This window comes from Hydra vulgaris, chromosome 04 (assembly GCF_038396675.1).
Source record: "Hydra vulgaris chromosome 04, alternate assembly HydraT2T_AEP".
Taxonomy (NCBI): domain Eukaryota; kingdom Metazoa; phylum Cnidaria; class Hydrozoa; order Anthoathecata; family Hydridae; genus Hydra; species Hydra vulgaris.
In genome coordinates, this window is record NC_088923.1 from 14,543,666 (window position 1) to 14,563,941 (window position 20,276).

The 20,276-nt window shown below is 28.2% G+C and overlaps 2 protein-coding genes across 3 annotated transcripts in view; one reads left to right on the plus strand and one right to left on the minus strand.

Moving 5' to 3' along the window:
* The window catches only part of LOC100203420 (kynureninase), a 59,398-nt gene extending 57,037 nt beyond the window's left edge, over positions 1 to 2,361 (plus strand). The window contains exon 14 of one of the 2 annotated variants that reach the window (XM_065795528.1): positions 1,658 to 2,361. In XM_065795528.1, coding sequence (XP_065651600.1) covers positions 1,658 to 1,777 — 120 coding nt within the window. In that variant the 3' untranslated portion in view covers positions 1,778 to 2,361. Of the gene's footprint in view, positions 1 to 1,494; positions 1,620 to 1,657 lie in introns of those variants that run through there. The other variant, XM_065795529.1, reaches the window with a different exon arrangement.
* A 3,112-nt stretch (positions 2,362 to 5,473) lies between these two features.
* LOC100205580 (kynureninase) overlaps positions 5,474 to 20,276 on the minus strand; it is a 79,097-nt gene continuing 64,294 nt past the window's right edge. The window contains exons 13-14 of the mRNA XM_065795530.1: positions 11,338 to 11,519; positions 5,474 to 6,163 (exon numbers count right to left, since the gene is read on the minus strand). Coding sequence (XP_065651602.1) covers positions 6,044 to 6,163; positions 11,338 to 11,519 — 302 coding nt within the window. The 3' untranslated portion in view covers positions 5,474 to 6,043. The remainder of the gene's footprint in view (positions 6,164 to 11,337; positions 11,520 to 20,276) is intronic.

Here is a 20,276-nt window from a genome sequence, read left to right on the forward strand (position 1 = left end):
GAATTATTTTAGGATACATAATGTTAGTGCTTATCAGGTTTGCAAAAGAAGCAGGACTGCAGTTAGTCACCCTGGTATAAATTTATGACCTAAGCCTGCTCAAAAAGTATTTTGATATTTTTGTGTTTTAGACTGGTCTTCACATATTTTTTTTTTTTAATTTTTTTTTTTAATGTTATTCACCTCTCCGAGGCCATAGTAGTGTAGTGGTAGAGCGAGCGCTCTAACACTACACCAATACTGCACACATATATAGATAGCAGTCAATCTGTTACAGTGGGTGGCAGGAATTCATTATCTTTAAAATTGCCTCTAACTTGAAAACTGTGTGTAATGTTACTTGATGTAAATTCTAAAGGCGGATTTCCACTTATAGGAAATTTTCTGCTGAACGGAAAAGAAAACTATCCAATCATGTAACATAAAAAAAAGTGCATCTTTAATTTTTTTGTTACATAATTGGATAATTTTCTATTCTGTTCCATTTTGCTGAAAAATTTCTGTAAGTTGAAATCAGCCTTAAAGAAAAAGCTTGTCCAACAATTTCGGACACATCGTAGATTGTTGTTGGTTTCCCAACATTACCTGTTTTTACATCCAATTCTTCATTTTGTTGTTTTAATAAATCCTAAATGGGCCAAATATGCCTTTGTCTAAAGTGTATGAAATGTTATCATTTTAATCCCATTGTATTTTGCCAGCTGGATTTTTGGTATCGATAAATGGCTCTCATGGTTGTCAAGTAGAAAATGGATAAATTTTCCTTTCTTTACGGTATGTTTCATAAATTTCTTAAAAAAATACTTTTAAACAATTTTTACTCCTAAAACCCACAAAATTAAGCAAGTGTGTATCTTGGTGGTACCATCAAGATACACAACATTTGCTACCTCCAAGGCACACCACTAGCAAGTGTTTTACAAAATGGCTACCCATGAATACAATGTATTCATGGGTTAAGAATTAACCAGTTTCAAGCATGAGTAAATTTAGCTGAATACATGCTTTACAAATTGTGATTATCAGTTTAAAAATAAAGTTGGTTCTAATGAAAAAAAGAAAATGTCCTAAATAAACTACTTTTGGACAGGGTAAACAAACTTATATTTTTATTTCTACGTGTTAAGAAGTGGTTTAACAACCTCCTATGAGCCTCTAGTGGCCAATACATGCAACTAATGTTTTAGTTTAAGTTCATCACTCAAGAAGGCAGCACAATTGATGTTTACATGTTAGCACATTTGTTTTTCACATAGTGGAAAAAAATATCTAATAAAATGCCACAACGTAATAAAGTAATAAAGTTACATATATATTACTTTATAAAGAACTACCGTGTTATTAAATGCTTTGTTGTTGTGATATTTATTCATACTTTAAATAAAACAATTTTATTTAAGAAATTTTGAGAAACTTTATAATTGTAATGAACACTTATTTATGTTGTCTGTTGGTTTATTTAAAAAATTTTTATTAGAATTATTCTAAATTTAGAATATGACAATAATACAACAAATAAAAAAAGAACTCATGTCAAAGTTGAAGTAATAAATTAGAAAAAGTTCGCAACATCTTTGCTTGATTTGGATTTTGAAAGTTTTTGTAGTTTACTAGGTCTAAAGTTCTACTTAAGTTATTTCCAATATTTTTTTTTAAGTGTGATTTTCGCCAACCAAATGTTATGCGTGTTGCACCTGCCCCTTTATACAATAGCTTTGTTGACGTTCACAAGTTTGTAAGTATTCTTACCGAAGTTGTAATGCTCTTGAAGAAATGACGAAGAAAAATATTTTATTATTATATCAATTTTTTTCAGTTTTCTATAAAAATAGAAAATGAGAATAGAAATAGAAGGAAACTAGAAGATGACAATTTATTTAGAGCGATCAGAAAAATTTCATCACTCTGAATCAGTTGTCATCAGTTCTAATATAATTAAATAAACTTTATATTGATTGTATTTTAGATAAACTTGTTTTTTATATTGTGAATCATAATTTTTATAGTCTTTTTTTTTTATATTAATTATATTTTAGATTAGTAATTTTATAGTGTGGAATACAACGATTTTTTTCTGGAAAGTTTTCTTATTCTAACGAATCTCAACAAAATTGATGATCTTGGCGATCTTGAAAAACTTTAAAAATAAATGATTATTTCTAATGCTTTTTTCACTTTATATCTTGAAAGTAAAAAAATAAATATTCTTTTTTCAAAAATAAAAATATTTTTTCAATTGATTAGAATCAAAAATGCTGTCTTTATTATATTTTTTCAAACTAGTGCTTTTTTTTAATTTTTTTATATTTTGATATATATATATATTTTTTTTTTTTCAGTTTTAAAAAGGATTTTAGAAAAGATAAATATTTTCCTTAAAATTTATTGACAAAAAATTATGTGATAAAATGCTAAAGACAATAATACAAAAAGTATTATTATTACAATTAAATGACATTTTTAAAATCTCTATGAAAATACGATTTTTTTGAGACCCAGGTTGACATACTTTTGAATAACTTTTTTTTCGACAATATTAGGGACTTTACCCCAAATGCTAAATTTGAACCCAAATATCTTTACAACTTGACGTGATGGTGAAAAATGGTTTGCATATTTGAAATCAGTATATTTAATTTGTCTTAAAAAACCACCTAGTTAACAAGATTTCCGCAAAAAATTTTATTTGCACAAAATTTTAAAAAACAGAAGGACATAGATTGCTCTTGAATTCCATCTGGCATTGTGCAACGGCGACAGACTTTTGAAGTTTATAGCGGAAAGCTGCCATTCACCTTCATGTATTGGTAACTTTGTACCAACTCGAACAAAAACTCCATTTCGTCTCTCCATTTATTAGTCTTACTTTATAAATTTGTTCACCTTGCTTGAAGCTTGACTTCAAATTTTCATAATTTTTTTGCAAGTTTTCAATAAATTTGTAATGTAATTCTGGCGATTTTGACACTCCTTCGTAAAGAATTTCATTCATAGTATGTTTCAAAATTGTGTCCAACACATGATGCTGACAACTAAAATTGAAATGGTTCAAGATTTTTTCTTTCAAATTCTCTTTGCAGTTGAATTACAACTCCATTTCTACTCCCAGTATTCACACTTGTAGCATCAGATATTATAACTTTAATACTACTCCATAGTTGAAATTTATTCAACACTTCAACTATTCCACTTTGTCTTCGTTGCTAAGCCAGTTACCATTTACATTTAGTTATATCAAATAAATAATCCCACTTTTCTTCAAGACATTGTTTAGATTTTTGAACTAAGCGATATTTGTTAATAAGAATTTCCACTTTTTATGTTATAAACCTTTCATTTATTTTTGATAAACTAAGCTTGAGCTATAAATCAGATAATTCTGCATCAACTCTTTTACATCTCGAATAAACTGACTTCTCTAAATTTGATAAGCAAATAAACCGACCAATAACAGAATAAGCTTTTGGCATTTTATTCCAATTATCAAGTAGCTCCAAAACTTTGGGTATGCAAGATCTTATTGATTTTGATTTCTCAAAGTGGACTAGATTTTGATATTTTTAGGTTTTATAGCTATCTGCGAGCTTGTTCTTGACATTTCGAAAATATAAAGTATACAATAATTATAATAGTAAGTTAGAAATGAAGCTTAAAATTAAATCTATTTTACATTTTAAGCACACATAAATAACTTATTTTAATTATATTAATTGTAGATTTTAGTTAACACAAAATAATCACCTTGATTTGAACACGCTATTTTGACAGCAAACGACAATTAAAGATGACACTTGCAGAAGCAATTAGTATTTGATGAATTTAAACAATTTAGACATAAAATTATTTATTACCATTATTTGTCATACAAAACAATAAAAAATGTATAAAAAACGTAAAAAGGTTACTAAGCAAAATTAGGTAATCCATAGCAACTAAATAAAGAATATATTCACTTTTTAAAAAGCGCGACCTCAAATTGGTACTTATGTAAAATTTGGTAAACATAGCACTCATAAAATTATCTGCAAATACCAAAACTAGATTTTTGCTATCCAAAATTTAGTATTTATAGCAATGAATTAAAAAAATAACTCCTTCATAAAAAGCGCAGACATCGTATTATTACTCATCCTAATTTTAGTCAATACAGCCCTAATATTAAACTAGCTATGAATTTTGTCCAGTAAAAGTGAATACTGGCCCACTGTACACTGAGAGGTGAAGTTTTATCAAGTAAAATTCCATAACCTTTACGTCATCAGGCAGACCAATAAGTGGGGGTAAACGAAAATAATGTAAAACGCAGCAGAAAGTTTGGATTTTTTAAAAACCTTTAAAGGCGGTTTTGTAATTATTAGCGGATACTTCTCAGTATTCTGAGCTCGCCGCGAGTTTTAAAACCTTGCATTTTTTCTTTGCTGTTACACCAAGTGTAAAGATGTGTTGAATCTGCATTTTTAAGTTCAAAAAAGTATATTGGCTAATTTCTTATCAAAAGCACAAAAGTAATTTAAGTCATTTAACTTCAAAACAATCAGACTTTAATCAAAACTTGAATGAGATTCAGCCATATTTTCTACTCAGCAAATAATAAACAGTTTAAAATACTGCAAAAAAAAGTTTTTCTTCTTCTACATTGAGACGGCAAAACTTGATTTTTTTTTTAATATTGTTCCCGGGTTTTGATCGCCATAGTTTTTTGTAAAGCATTCTTATATGATAACAGTATCAACAGAGCCGGAACCCCAGTTTTCACGTGTTTATTTCAATTTCGGAAATTCACACCATGCCTAAACAAAAAGTTCAGACACGGTGTGAGCTCCAAAAATTTCTATATAATACTATTACCAAATAAGGATGTGTTACAAAAATTAAAAAAAAAAAGACCTCGAATCCTTAATTTAGGTTCTTCAAGCTCCAATTACCGTAATTTTTTGTAACACATTCTCATTTGATACTAGTATTAAAATAGAAATGTTTGGAGTTCACATCGTTCCTGGAAAATAGCTACAACAAAAATGGCTCCGGCTCTGATCAATATTACTAAATTAAAAGTTTGCACCATCTCTGGAAAATATCTTAAACAACAAAAAGCTATGACCTGCCTGTTTAACACCTTTTTTGTGGAAAGATGACAGAAAATATAAAAAAACTTAGGTTGTAATTGAACGAGGTATCGCGGCTTTGAAAATGAAAACCGTTTCTGGTGTAAATTTTTTTTCAAATAAATTATTTCGACTAAGATACATGTATCGAGTTAATGAAGGATTTAAAATCGAAACTAAAAAAACAATCGTCATAAAACAAAATGACGCAAAATTTTCAAGACGTAACAGCCTCAAATCAAACTTTTTGTAAATTTTATTCTGTTAGAGTTTTGTTTTGAACTTTATTAAACTCCTTTTTTAATAAAACAGAGAATGAAAATTTTCAGCTCTTTGTATCATTACAATAAATAAAAAACTAAAAAATATATATATATGAAGAGTGTTAACTTTAAATACATAAAACGCAATAAATAATAAACATCATTTTTATAAAAAAATTTTATGCAAACATTAAATAAAAACGATGATTAAGATTTAAATAAAAATATTTTTAAATTTTTGAAAAATATTTCAATTCATAAAAAGTCATCAAAGTAACAAATTGAATAAATAAACTAAAAAAAAAAAAAAAATCACTAAAAAAAGCTGTGAAAAAGTAAATAAATTAAAAACCACTGATGTAAATTTATTTTTTATGATTTAAAAATAAAAAAAGTAAAACGATGAAAATGAAAAATTACTTAAAACATTGTAATATAAACCATAAAAATATATTTACCCTAAGTATTTGCAATACGTTTTACAATAAAGTTTATTTATCTGTTTTATAACCAAATGACTATTTATTTAGAATATGATAAGTTATATTAAAGTTAAATAGATTATTTAATTATCGCCTCTAACATCAATAAAAGCATTAAAGAGCTCGAAGCGAGTTATTAGGGAGGAAAAATAATAGCTAAAAAATTTATTTAAAAAATATGCATAAAATGCCATCATTTCTTCAAGTGCAATAAAACTTGAGTTAAAACATCAATAAATTTGTGAACGTCAACAAAGCTATTGTATAACGGAGCAGGTGCAACACGCATTACATTTGGTTGGCGAAAGTCACACTAAAGAAAACATTCTTTTATGAGCAACTGCTACTTAGGTAGAGAGAGCTAATGACTTAATAAACTTAGTTCAAAAATTAACACATTTTAAACAAAGAGTCAAGTATTATTCATACATTTATTTATATATTCGTCAATATTTAGATTTCAATTTCATGATCCAAAATTTTTTTATATAACATAAATATTAATTCGTTGAAACAATAAAACATAAAAAGCAATTTTTAAATACAAAAAAACTTTAACTATTAATTAAACAAAAAAATTTACTAATTTAAAGAACCTTTCATTCAACATTTGTAATGAATTATTTACTTTCTCAGACTAATTGTAAGAAGAAGGAAGAGATAATGAGGGTTTTTGTTTTAGTTTGTTGCTATTTTAGCGAAAAATTGAAATATTATTATGGGAAATTTAATTTAAATTTGTAATAACTGAAGTTAATTTGAAACCAAAAAATTGCGTCAACTACATTAAAATTAAAAAAATTTATCATGAAAAGAATTCTTTAGAAATTTGAAAAATTTTAGTCTGGTCACTTGTTTTTTTAAAGGTAGGGGAGACCGGGTCTAGTTGGCTCGGTTTTTACTCTCTAAGCTCTGTAGCCCTACAGTACATTTTTTTGAAAATATTAAAGTGTAGTCTTAAAGAGTATGAATTAGGGAAACTTATAAAATTTGCATTCATTTACAAAGAAAAATTCTCGGGCCTTACTGGGCCTCAAAAAAAAAAAAAATTTGTGCCAACTTACCCCACCATGGGGTAAATTGGCGCAAACTATAAAAATGATTATTAAAGCACTATTAAGTGAAAAATTAATAGAAATTTTTTTACTATTAATTTTCGCAACAATTTTTTTCCCAAAATTTAATGTTTCTTTTAGCTGGTACCAAATATTAGTCCATATAAAAGCCAAAACAGTAGCCCACTTTTTATCTTTTTATCTTTTTTTTAAAATTGTTAAAGATTAAAAAAATAATAATAATTTTATAAAAATATATATTTTTTTCCATAGTAAATGCTATGAGCCAACTTACCCCGTGAAAACTTTGCCAACTTAACCCGAAAGCTTTTTTTTCAATAAACAGTCTATAGATCCTGAAAAACGGCAACTTTAAAAAAAAAATCTGACTGGATATGGTAAACTAATTGTGACTGGAACTTTTACAATAACTTTTTTATACGACAAACTATTTTCTTTGTAAAGAAAAAGGAAGCGATGTTCTGAAAGTTACGTTTTTGTCCAAAAAACACATAAATTTTATTTTTCTCCCATGCACATGCGCCAATCCTGACAATACTACAGTGAATGATGAAATGGTCAATAAGGACGTTTCTGTGTAATTTTTGTCACTTTCTGATAAAAGGCTCTGAAGATAAACGCAGTTCGTCAACTTACTCTTGCGGCCAACTAGCCCCGGTCTCCCCTTCTTATTTTCGTATCTGCATTTAGAAATTAATTCAGATTATTTGTTTAGTAAATTTTCTTGATCCAAATAAGTAACAATTTCAAATTTTTATTGTAAACATAATATAAACAATTTGGAAATGTTATTATAGAAAGGCGCAGTTTTTAGAAAAGAGACCAATTTAATTTAAAATTAATATTTTTTTCTTTTAGTTGCCAAATACACTTTGACAGCATAGCCTCTTTTGAGTAGTTTATATGTTTAAAAGACATAAACTATTTTCCATTCGCTCTCGCCTACTAAAAATATATAATATACTTAAATATTTAGTAAAGCATAAATAGCATAAATATTTCAATTGTTGCTTCCTTTTGTCGCTTGAAATATATATATATATATATATATATATATATATATATATATATATATATATATATATATATATATATATATATATATATATATATATATATATATATATATATATATATATATATTAAAGAGAAGTCTAGACGACCTAAAAACCTTAACTTAGTGCTCTTGGTTGAATATAGGCTAAAGATAGTATTTTTATAAAAATACTCATCTTGGGCAGACATTAAATGCATCCGGCTCTGTCTTGTAGAAGAACCCCTAGAAAAAGACATAAGGGTTAAACAGATTCTGTTGACAAGCTTCGCACCCTTTTTGATTTATTAGGCTAACATAGATGTATTTATAATACATTATTTCCAGTTTAGGTCTTTCCAGTTTAGGTCTTATATATAGTTATGGTCTTCTCCATAAGATCTCTTCTTACAGTGTGTCAGGTAACATCTTTAAGATTATTGAACCATTTCTTACCAATCATAGTATAAAGGTTGTCCTTGATAACAGCACCCTTCTTCTTATTCTTTAATTTCAGGGGTTTCTCAAAGTTTTATCCTTGGCCCCATACTTTTTAAATTTACATTAATAACCTACCAGAAATTACCAGAAAAGGTGGCATTATTCGCTGATGATACTACCATTTATTCATGTCTTGATAAGAAGCCAACACTCTCTGACTTCTTGGAGGGGGCATTTGAGCTTGAAAACGATCTCACAGCATGGGGCTCTCAGTGGCTGGTGAACTTTAACCCTTCTGATTTTTCTTGGAAACCATATATCAAATCGATTGCAAAATTAGCATCTACTAAGGTTGCATCTCTTTATCGTGCTCGCCACTTTCTTACTCCAGATTCTATTTTTATCTCTTTTTTTTTAAATTGAATTTTTGAATTTCTAAGCCGTCCATGAATGGAATACTGTTGCCATATCTGGATTAAATCTTCAAATGATGCTGTTTCTCTTTTAGACAAGATGTAAAAACGTTTAGTTGGTTAAGTGAGAATAGAATTGACTTCATTGGTCAATTATACATTGCTCTAAACTTTTGATTTTGACTGTATATAACATCCATAAAGAAGTTTTAAAATAAGCAAATTCAGTTAACTTTTTTTGGTGTTGGTCAGACTTTGTCGTTTCAGTTAAGGAAAACTCCAGCTTTAGTAGAAATATCACTGTCTTTATAAAACTAGTTCTTTGAAGAAATTACAAAAAAACTTACAACTTTCTTTTATTGATTAGAAACTCTTCTAAGGTTCTCTCTATATATCTCTAATCTGTAGATTTGTTATTACAAAGTATGCAGTTTGCACCCCTAAATCCACTGATAAGTTTTCATCATTAAATCTGGTGGTAGTTTGTTTAAAATTTAAAATCCTTCAATGTGTCTTATATATAAACTTTAACATGGTGATAGCTGCAGAGTAGCAAGCACATACCATAAGTCGTTTTGTGGATTGTTTGCAATTGGAAGAAAAAGATACAATAGATCTTAGATTTGTTTTTCTTTTAGTTAATATTTAACTCTGGGTATTCTTTGTTGATTGAGTTGTTTTTATGATGCATGAATTTCTGTGTTCTCATATTTGCCATCTTTTTACCTAGCTTTGTAAAAGATTTTATTTATTTTGAACAACAATTGTATGGCGACTTATTAAATCGCCTGTATTACGAAAAACTATGTTTGGACAAATTTTATGATGAGAAGATCAACAGTATAAGTGCTTGTAGTAAACCAGTTGCTCTAGATCAATTGTGCATAGACTTTAAGATTATTTATAGAATTTGAAAAACCACTTGAGACAAAAAGAAAGTGGTTAAATAACTCTAATTAACAGTTCAAAGTAGAAAGTTTAAATTTTTAAAATGTTTAATTAAGAAGTGATTGCTATCAAAAATTCAAAAAAGTTAAGTTAAAATTCAAAAAAGTTAATTAATAGAGATGTAATATGCAAATGTAAAGAGCAATATGTAATATTCAAATGTAAAAAATCTATTTATTTAACATTATGTAAAAACATTGGTAAAACTAAACACCTGTACTACTGACAGTAGATAAGTTGAGTTAGTGGATTTTTTATTTAAGTATCATTCATGTAAAATATAAGAAAACTTTATTAACAATTAAAAGTCTTTTTGTTTAAACTGTTTTGTTTTGAATTTTTGTATTTATGTTATCGTACTTTAAAAAAATCGGCAAGATTTAAAAACTAAAAATATATTTTATTATGCAAGCAGAGGACTTGAACCTTTGATTACCTTAAACCTTGATTACCTCTCTCCCCCCACCTTGGGGGGAGAGAGGTAATCAAGGTTGAAAGATTACCTTAAACAAAGGTTTAAGGTAATCTTTCCCCCCACCTTGATTACCTCTCTCCCCCCCTTCCCCCACCTCGATAGTTTTGCTTGCTAAAATTAACATACTAATAAAAACAGTATAATTAAAAGTTTTTTCCTTTAAGAACTTATTGTAGAAAAGGGTTAACTTATTTGACATACATGTGCTCCCTGTGACCTGTTTTTTGGGTCATCTTTTGCTTTGTAAATAAATATAGTTCTTATAAAAGGTTAAAATTATTGTTATGGCCTTAAATTTTGAAAAGCAGCAGTATAGATGCCACACAACTCACATCTATGTTAGAGAGAACAGAAACAGAGGTTGTTACAGAAATAGAGGTCAGTGTGGAAAAAACTCACCATTTTTTAAATATTTTTCACCTCCCGGGAGGCCGGGAGGGCCACTACAGTTGAGTAAGCTACTTTATTGCGGTTACAACCTATTAACAGACTCTTTCACTCTGAAACACAAACCTTGATGAACAAGGCTGCTGAGTGAAAAAATAAGTTGAGCGCAGTACTACCAGGGAAATGGTGGGGGTCAAATTTAAAACTTTTTGTTTACGAATCGATCGCTCTACCACTGCACCACTACAACATTACCATGAACCAATTTATTACGGGTCCAGACAACTAGTTTTATTAAAATAATGTAATATATTTAAAATACCTGCTGTATTTAACATTTTGTGTTAAATACAACAGGTATTTAATATATATTCTATATAGTGTTCTACATATATTCTAAAATTATTTACATTTCTAAACATTTAGGCCATATAACCTTATTGAATAGTTCCCATATCAAATCCACTTTTACTTTTTAAAGGAAATTATTCTAAAATAATTCTGAATCATTTTTTAATTACATAACACTAAATTACTTTTTTCTTAATTACTAAATACTTTGAAATGTTTACCTGCTGCAATGTCGAGCTTTTGTTCATTGTTATAAATAAAAATTTCAAAATTTGTATATTAACTACCTCAACCATTTCTTATATATATTTTGTATTTAAGAAACATTAAAAAATTTTAAGTTATTTAAAATAATGTACATACCACTACACCACGTTTTTTAATTTCTGTATATATTTCTGTAGCACTGCTAGAAAATATTAAAGATAACTGACTCCCTCGAGACTTTACATCTTCTGGTGTGATAATATCAATGAATATCCCAGAATAATTTGAACTGTTAGTACCAGGACTAAAATTGCGTTTTAGTAAGTACTCCAGGTATCCTGAAATAAAAAAAATCTAGCAGGAAATAAAAATATTATTATTCATTTTTTTCCCCTTGACACTATAACAAATACTTGAACATTTTCTTCGTTATACAATACTTAACTTGATTTGTTATTACTTTAATTTATTTGTTTATTTGTTTATTTATTTTTGATATTTTTTAATACTAGATATACAACTAATACTACAGTTATACAATTTTTTCTAATAAGTTTTTGATAGGAAAGATATTTATTATATATTAATTTTTATAATATTTTGTCAATAAATTTAAACATTCTTTATTTTACGTCTTCTCAGATTATCAATCACTACTGATCTCTTATACGAGCCAATGAAAATTAAGAATCTGTAAAAATTATCTTTATTGTGCTCGCTATTTTCCTACTCGAAAAGAAAAAAAACAACCAATGACAATGGGTTTGCTTTCTTCTCAAAGCACAAAGTGTTGTAATTGGGAACAATTTTAAAGTGAACCTATTGCCATAGGGTTGCACCTCTTTCTCTTTCCTACAAATACTACCATGATTGTTGTTCAAGCAAGCTATCATCACATGTTTCATTGATCAATACTTAACATCACATGACTCATCATTCAGCAAAGTTGCACTCTTTTACTGTAAGTTTTCTTTTATGCTCAAAAATTTTTTATTCATCTAGTTTTTTTCATCAACAATCAGTATCTTAAAATTCACACCAGTCCTCATATTTTCCTAAGTCACTGGTTTACAGTTTTATAAGCCTTCTGTCAACTGCTTTCCTTGCTCTTTAACTTATTTCACTGCTTTCTGTTCTCAAAACCTAATATAACCTATGTATGTATGTATGTATGTATGCATGTATGTATGTATGTATGTATGTATGTATGTATGTATGTATGTATGTATGTATGTATGTATGTATGTATGTATGTATTTATGTATGTATGTATGTATGCATGCATGTATGTATGTTAGGATGTTGACTTTTTGGTATGTATGTATGTATGCATGCATGTATGTATGTTAGGATGTTGACTTTTTGGTATCTCCAGTTTCATGTTTAAAAAGCAAATGAACTTTGGTTTGAAAGTAACTGGGAAGTCATTGGTTTTATTTAATTCTTGAAAAAGGTCACCCACCATGACCCTTGATTACACACTGACTCTCATATATCAGTGAATTTTTTTTCTCCTAAAGTAATCAACCTGGGTCTCAAAAGAACCAGAATTTCAGAACGAATAATGGTTTTAAATAAAAATAAATTGCTTAAATAAATTGCTAAATAAGTTTTATATACAAAAAACAACAAATTTTACCTAAAAATTGAAATGGTCATTTTTTATGACTTTTTGTTTGCAATATTTTTTTAAAAAAGTTACAGTAAAAAAGATTATGAATGAAGAAAAAAAAATTCACCAATATACGGGAATTAAAGTGTTTAATCAAGGGTCATGATAAAAAAACACATTTACATTTATAAAGTGTTTTAGCAAACATTTAGAAGATGGGTTTAAGGATTATTTACTTGTTACTTCTATTTTAATGGCAAATGAAACAATCGACATTTTTAATCTTTGTTCCTGGAGAAAATATGCTACTACATGTAAGGATGGCAAAAATCCTGGACATATTCAATCCCAGTATTTCGGGATTGAGAATATTGTCCCCAGGAAATCCCGGGATTAAATAGAAAAAAATGCAAGTGTAGATAGATAAGCATGAGAAGAACTAACGTTTTAAGTACTCATCAAATACTTAAAAGTGATTAATTTAATTATGGTATAAATAAAGTACTTCATTCATTAATGAACTTAAGTAATTTAAATTATAAAACAATACCTTAAAATAATAACACAGTATAAATAAAAATAATATGAACATGCATGAATATACATGAGTTATATTTATTTTTGAAAGTGCTACCCTAAAAAATCAAAGTGTCAATCATTTCATTGCTTAATTATATTTGATTTTTTGTACATAAAAACTGTTTTGAACATAAAAACTTGTTCGGACTCTATACTTGTTGGCTGTATAGATAGTATATAATCATATCTTTTTTAACGGTAATCACATCTTAAACTACTACTTTTAAATAACAGTACTTCTTTTTGAATTTTATAAGTTACTTTTTACCCTTGCAAGTTATGATTGTATTGCTGCCAATCTTTTTTCCATCACTTTATTTAATTTGCTAATTTTAATTTGTCATTATTCTACTCAAGTCTGCTGCTGTTATTAAATCTGCAGAGTTTAAACACTTTATTAGGTTTATCATAATTTTTATTTTATTTTGGGTACTTGTATTTGGTAGAAAAACTTCTGGAATTTTTTATGAAGTAACCTGGCCATGAAGATATACTAAGCTCCTTAACGGTGTTCTCCACTCTTAAATTCCACATTCCTTCTCATTCATCTTAATTAAATTATTGATGTTGGAATCCAATTCTAAATCTAGAAAATGGCAGAGAAAACCTGAAGTCTGGTTTTGATAAATGTGGAATCGAGATCGAGTCCTACAGAAACTACCAAACGATGAAAATAAAAATAAAATCTAAACAATAAAAAAGTTTTTTTCATTTAATTTCTATATTACTTATGAAAAATATGAATGTGAAACAAAAATTACTACGATATCATCTTTAAAGTATAATAAAGAACTTAAATTTTTTTTTTTTAAACTTTGAAAAAAAATGACTCTAATAATGTATTAGAATTCCCATTTTTAAATCTATAAGTGCCTTTTTAACACAATAATATTTTTATATTTAACTTTACTAATCAGTCTAGCATAAGCAACAAGCTGCTCCATCGGATTTTGCAATCCATGATTAAATGGATAATCCTTCTAAACTCAATTTTTACGTACTTTTGTAAATGATTTTCATTTTTGTTTGGGGACCTTTTAAACATTTTTATGATTTTCCTGACATTTTTGTTATAACCAATAATTTGGTGTCTAATTTTAACTTCAGATGTTTCATTAATTAACAATGAATCATTTTAATCTCAAATTTAATCTTCCTCTTTAGAAAATAATTTCTACTTAAAATAAGGATAACTAAAGTTTAATTAAAAAAATCTTATGTATTTGGATAACTTTATTAATTAAACGGATGTTAAGTAAACTTTTGTAATTTAATAAACCTTCTATTATATTTTAATAACTTCATTAAACCGATGTTAAAAAAAACTTTTGTAAATCACGCACACATCTATAATTAAATTGAGTGGACATAAAAATGAAATTAAAATTACGCATTGGAATTAGAATAATTAGAAAATTCAAAATAAAAAATTATATTAAAAATGATCTTCTGAACAGCAAGTAATTTAACTCTATTTATTTTTAATAATATATTAGTTTTAATATTATATGATAAATACATTTTTTATGTTTAATCGAACAAAATATGTACAATTAAACATATTAAAAATTTATATATAGTATAATATTGCAGATAGGCAATAATGCTTTGCATTTTCGATAAAATACACAGAGAGAGAAAAAAAAAGAAAACATTGCAAAGAGGATAAAAAGCTACAAAATTAGGCAGCATTTATTCCAAAACCTATATTTACATTTTATGATGTAGAAATTATTTACAAATCTTAGTTACAAATTAAGCTTAAACTTTCGGTAGTTTTATTTTTTTAAATGACAATCCCAAAATCCTGGGAAATTTTGGAGACTAATCCCGGGATTTCGGGACAAACAATTTGTACGGGATCCCGGGATTGCCATTCCTAACTGCATGCTTACATTCAAAGTTTTCTATTTTAATTGATCTACAAAGAAAAACAATAGAAATATTTTTGTGACTGATAAAAATAATTCCTTTTCAAAAAAATAACTTTCATGGCTTAATTAAAAAAAGCCTTTAAATTTTAAAAGATATTTTTGTGCCTAAAAAATCTAACAGCAAAGTTATTTAACTTTTTTTTCTAACATTTTCTAAAATTTTCTAACATCAGCAAAGTTATTTAAATTAGGCATTTAACTTTGCCAATCGAAGTTCATTTAACTTTGCCAATCGAAGTTCATTTAACTTTGCCAATCGAAGTTCATTTAACTTTGCCAATTGAAGTTCATTTAACTTTGCCAATCGAAGTTCATTTAACTTTGCCAATCGAAGTTCATTTAACTTTGCCAATTGAAGTTAAACAAAGCAAAATACTAAACATTCGTTAAACTTTGTAACCAAAGTTTAACAAATAGTACTATTCGTTAAACAATTAAAAATATTTGTTAAATGAATATTAGGTTCTCATAAAACCTTAGTCAATAAATATACTATTCTAATATAAAGTTCAAGAATCTGGTTCCTTTTTTTTAACCATTGCTAAACAAATTTCTTGGGATAATTTTCTTGGGATATTATTAACAATTTGTATAATTTCTTTCAGACATTATCAATTTTTTAAAACACAGATAATTCCATTTGGGTGTTATATCCACATGAAGGAATTCACATGAGAACACAGGTAAAATCTATAGTGCTAAATGTAAAAATCAGGTAATACAAAATAAAACAACGAATAGTATAGATGACACTATGTAACAAATTTTCACTTTTGTTCTGTTCCCAAGTTAAAAGTGTGTTTTTAGAACAGAAATAAAATTGTTGTTATTCCAAAAAAACTTTGCTTCTAATACCAGGACAATGAAATTTGGAAAATTGTTTTCGAGAAAATTATCAATTAGCTTTTAATTCCGAGCTTCCTCTTATAAAATTCCTGGACTGCTAGAGTTGTCCAGATGTTTCTACAATTCTTCTATATACTCTAGAACGTTCAAGAAACTTCTAGAATTTTCAAGAAACTCTTACAACTTTCTAGAAAGTTCCAAAAGTAGCTGTACAAGTATAAAAGAACAGGTGTCTCAAACTAAGATTCCAATTTGTGTCATTGCAGACTAAAAGGATAATGATTCGTAGTTGAAGTGAAGTTACTTATTAGATATGGCATCAAGAGGTAAACAACCTCTTGATGCATTCAGTTGATTTATTCTACTACGTGCGCAGACAATTCATAAAAACAAGAGCCAAAAAGTATTCAGTTGAAGCAAGTTAAATAATGTGCGAGGCCTACAAGGCATACTTTAGTGTACCAGTTTTGGACCAAGACAAATCTTGGGCACTTCATTTTACATGCTAATATAGCAAAAAAAAAACACTTGAAAGTAAACTTAACAGTTGCTTCTGACTTAGATTTGTTTTATATTATTTTCATAAAATTTCAATGCTTTGGATCTAGTTTATTTCAAGGAGTTATAATTTACAAAGTTTTGTCATAAGATGTGTACTGTAGGCAAATATGTTCCATATTTTGAAATTTCCTGTCCTCAAATTATTATAACTCTTATTACCACACAGCCCTGATCTGCCTGTTCCAACTCCTCCTAGGCGACATAGGCCATCTTTAGGAGACAGCAGCAAGCCAGATAGCAATGCAGATACTGGAGATATGGACTACGATTCTGCAAACGAAGTTGGGGATAGAAAGCCGTACTTCCCTAACCAGAAAGATGTGAATGATTTAGTTAGGAACCTCAGACTTACAAAATCAAATGTTGAGCTTCTGATATCCAAGCTCAAAGAATGGTCACAGATCAGAGGAAGTGGCATCAAAGACTCTCCAACTTTTTCAGTCAGCGTGATGGGCTGTACTTCTGCAACAATGTTGCCGGTTTATTTCAGGCTACAGATATCACATGTAATCCAATTAAATAGCGCCTATTTACAGACAGTACATCCCTGAGCCTTAAAGCCATGATGCTTCACCGATGGAAACAACAACACATCTCTCCTAATGGCCCACTCTGTGCATTTTGTGCACTCTGTGCCTCAAAATGTTGCTAAATGCATTATGACAACTACATTAGGTTAGGCCTCGTTAAACAAGAATGTTGACTACGTTAGGTTAGGCCTCGTTAAGCAATTTATCACTGTTTTTGAGAAGAAGTCAGCAGCATTTCAATACCTCCAAGATCTTTTTCCAAAAAGGAAAGAGGCTTAGGTCAGGGCTGGTATATTCGTCAGATCACAAATTAAGAAGATCATAGAATGTGAAGATTTTGCAAACTTGTTAAACAGGACAGAGAGAGCGGTTTAGAGCAGTTTTAATGCAGTTGTTCAGGGCTTCCTAGGTAATCACAAATCTGAAAACTATGTGGAGTTGGTGCAGATTCTCATAAAGAATTACACCAAAATGGAATGCAGAATGTCTCTGAAAGTCCATACAATCAATTTGCATTTTGAAAAATTTAAGGAGAACATGGGCGCTTACTCTGAGGAGCAAGGTGAGCGCTTTCATCAAGATATTTTCATATCTTGATGAAAATGCATGATGGGGGACTAATTTTGGTGGCTACATCGAGAGAGTGACTCACAGTACAATCATAAATTTAGACATAAGCAATTGAAATATAACACTTAGAAGCCAGGAACAAAAATTGTGTTACATAATGTCATTTAATAACGTGATATTTATTAGTTTCTTTTGTTTTTTTTTATATTATTTTGTTATTAATAAAAATTTGGCGTCCCTCCTTTGATCATAATTTTGTTTAAGTGACATATCAATCACTAGGCTATGTTAGAGAACCTGAATCGCTTAGCTCTTATAGAGAATCTATCAATCACTAGGCTATGTTAGAGAATCTGAATCGTTTAAGTGACATATCAATCACTAGGCTATGTTAGAGTTTAGCTCTTGGTTTATAATCACAAGCTGATTATTTGTTATAAATAATTGCAATTATTTTTATACACTTTTTATTTTTACTTTTTATTATTATTTTATTAACTTTTGAGCGCCACTTTTTAGTATTTTGTTATTTTTTTAATTGTACATAATAAAATATACACATATCCAATACAGAAATGTAAAATTGTGCCAAAAAAACTTTCCACTATTTTCCTAAGCTGGTACTGAACTACTTTTTGTTGACAAATTCAAGTAACTAGGTCACATAAATGAAAAAAATTTATTACTATTAAAATAATAATAATTGATTACTCCTTGTTTAACAAATGAGACTAGTTTTTTAATGAATAGTACTATTCATTAAACGAATACTACTATTTGTTAAATAAATAACACTATTTAACAAATAGTAGTATTTGTTGAATGAATAGTACTATTTGTTTAACAAATAATATTCTTTGTTAAATGAATAGTTAAATTCATTTAACAAATAGCGGTATTTGTTTAATGAATAGTGCTATTCGTCTCATTTGTTAAATATTCATTTAACAAAATATTTCTTTAACAAACTAATAACAATCTTTATCATGTGACAACTATCTTGTTGTAGCTACCTTTAACAGTTTGTATTTAGTGAATACCACTATTTGTTAAACAAAGAGTACTATTCGTTAAACAAATAGTGATTTATTAAATGAATAGTAATTCATTAAACTTTTGTATCAAATTTTAATGAATTACTGCTATTTTAATGAAAATACTAGTTTAGTGAAGCAAAAAAAAAATTCGCTGATTCATATTCTGACCATGCGTAACTTACTATGTTTGTTCGCAATGTAAACACAGACAACCATTATGTTGCAGAAAGAATTTTTAGGTTGGGTTAAGATTTATGGGAGCAAAGGTGCTGGAGCCTTGTTTGAACAAAAGAGATTGATATTAAAGAAATGCGGTTCAACAGAATGAATAGAACAAATACCATGAGTAAAAATTTATACATATAGTTTCACATACCAAGTATGTAAATTGCTGGAAACATAAACTAGCCATAACGTTTGTGTACCAAGTTTAAACTCCACCAAGATGCCAATAGTCTTCTGCTGTTATCAAGGAAATTGCTTTACTACTCTCCCATATGTTATTTTTGGAAAAGCTTAAAAGGGCTTAGATTTTTTTAATTTAAAGTTAAAATCCTGGATTAAATAGTTTGTTTGTCAATCCCTTGATCAGCTCATTTGTTTAGGATGACATCTAATGCATCAACAAAACATAAATATTGTGGTACTAATCTTTGTCATGTGACAACTATCTTGTTGCTAAGCTATCTTAAGTAGCTTGTATTTTTTCTGCCTTATCATATGCAGATATTGGGAATAAATTTATATTTCTCAAATTTATTTCAACAAGCTAAATGTAAGTTACAGCTTGTTGTTTGAAAAGTACTCAAATGTTTTTTTTATTATTTCAAGTGATTGAATGGAATTGGAATGTAGGCTACAAAGTAACAGATTGCTGAAAAACCTGATGCAGATATATTGAAGTGAAAATCTAAATATTTCAAAATAAAATTGAAGTCCCCTTCTTGGAAGAAGTTTCCAGAGAAAGTGATTCAACATTTTCATTGGATGATCCTGTGTTTAAATGATGAGGACTTCTTAGATCATATAGTAATGACAGGTTGAAAGCATTTAACGCCTTCAACCTGTCATTACTATATGATCTAAGAAGTCCTCATCATTTAAGAAGGAAACAAATACTGCAGAACTGTAGCCTAATAGATCATAAATAATGGAAAGTGATTCTAATTTTTTTTAACAGTTTCAATGCTAAAGTAAAACAAGAAATAGAGAATAGAAATAAAGAAATTCGCAAATTTATCCGAAGTAAGAAAACTGCAATGTTGCACATTAAAAAACAGAAAACCTAATTTCATCTTGACATACATATGCTGCACTAATGAAAGAATAATTGCAATATCCAGAGTTACTTATTTTGTAACTCTTTCACTACCGCATGCCGCTGATAGAGGCTTTTGATTTTTTAAAATTTTGACTGCAAGCCGCT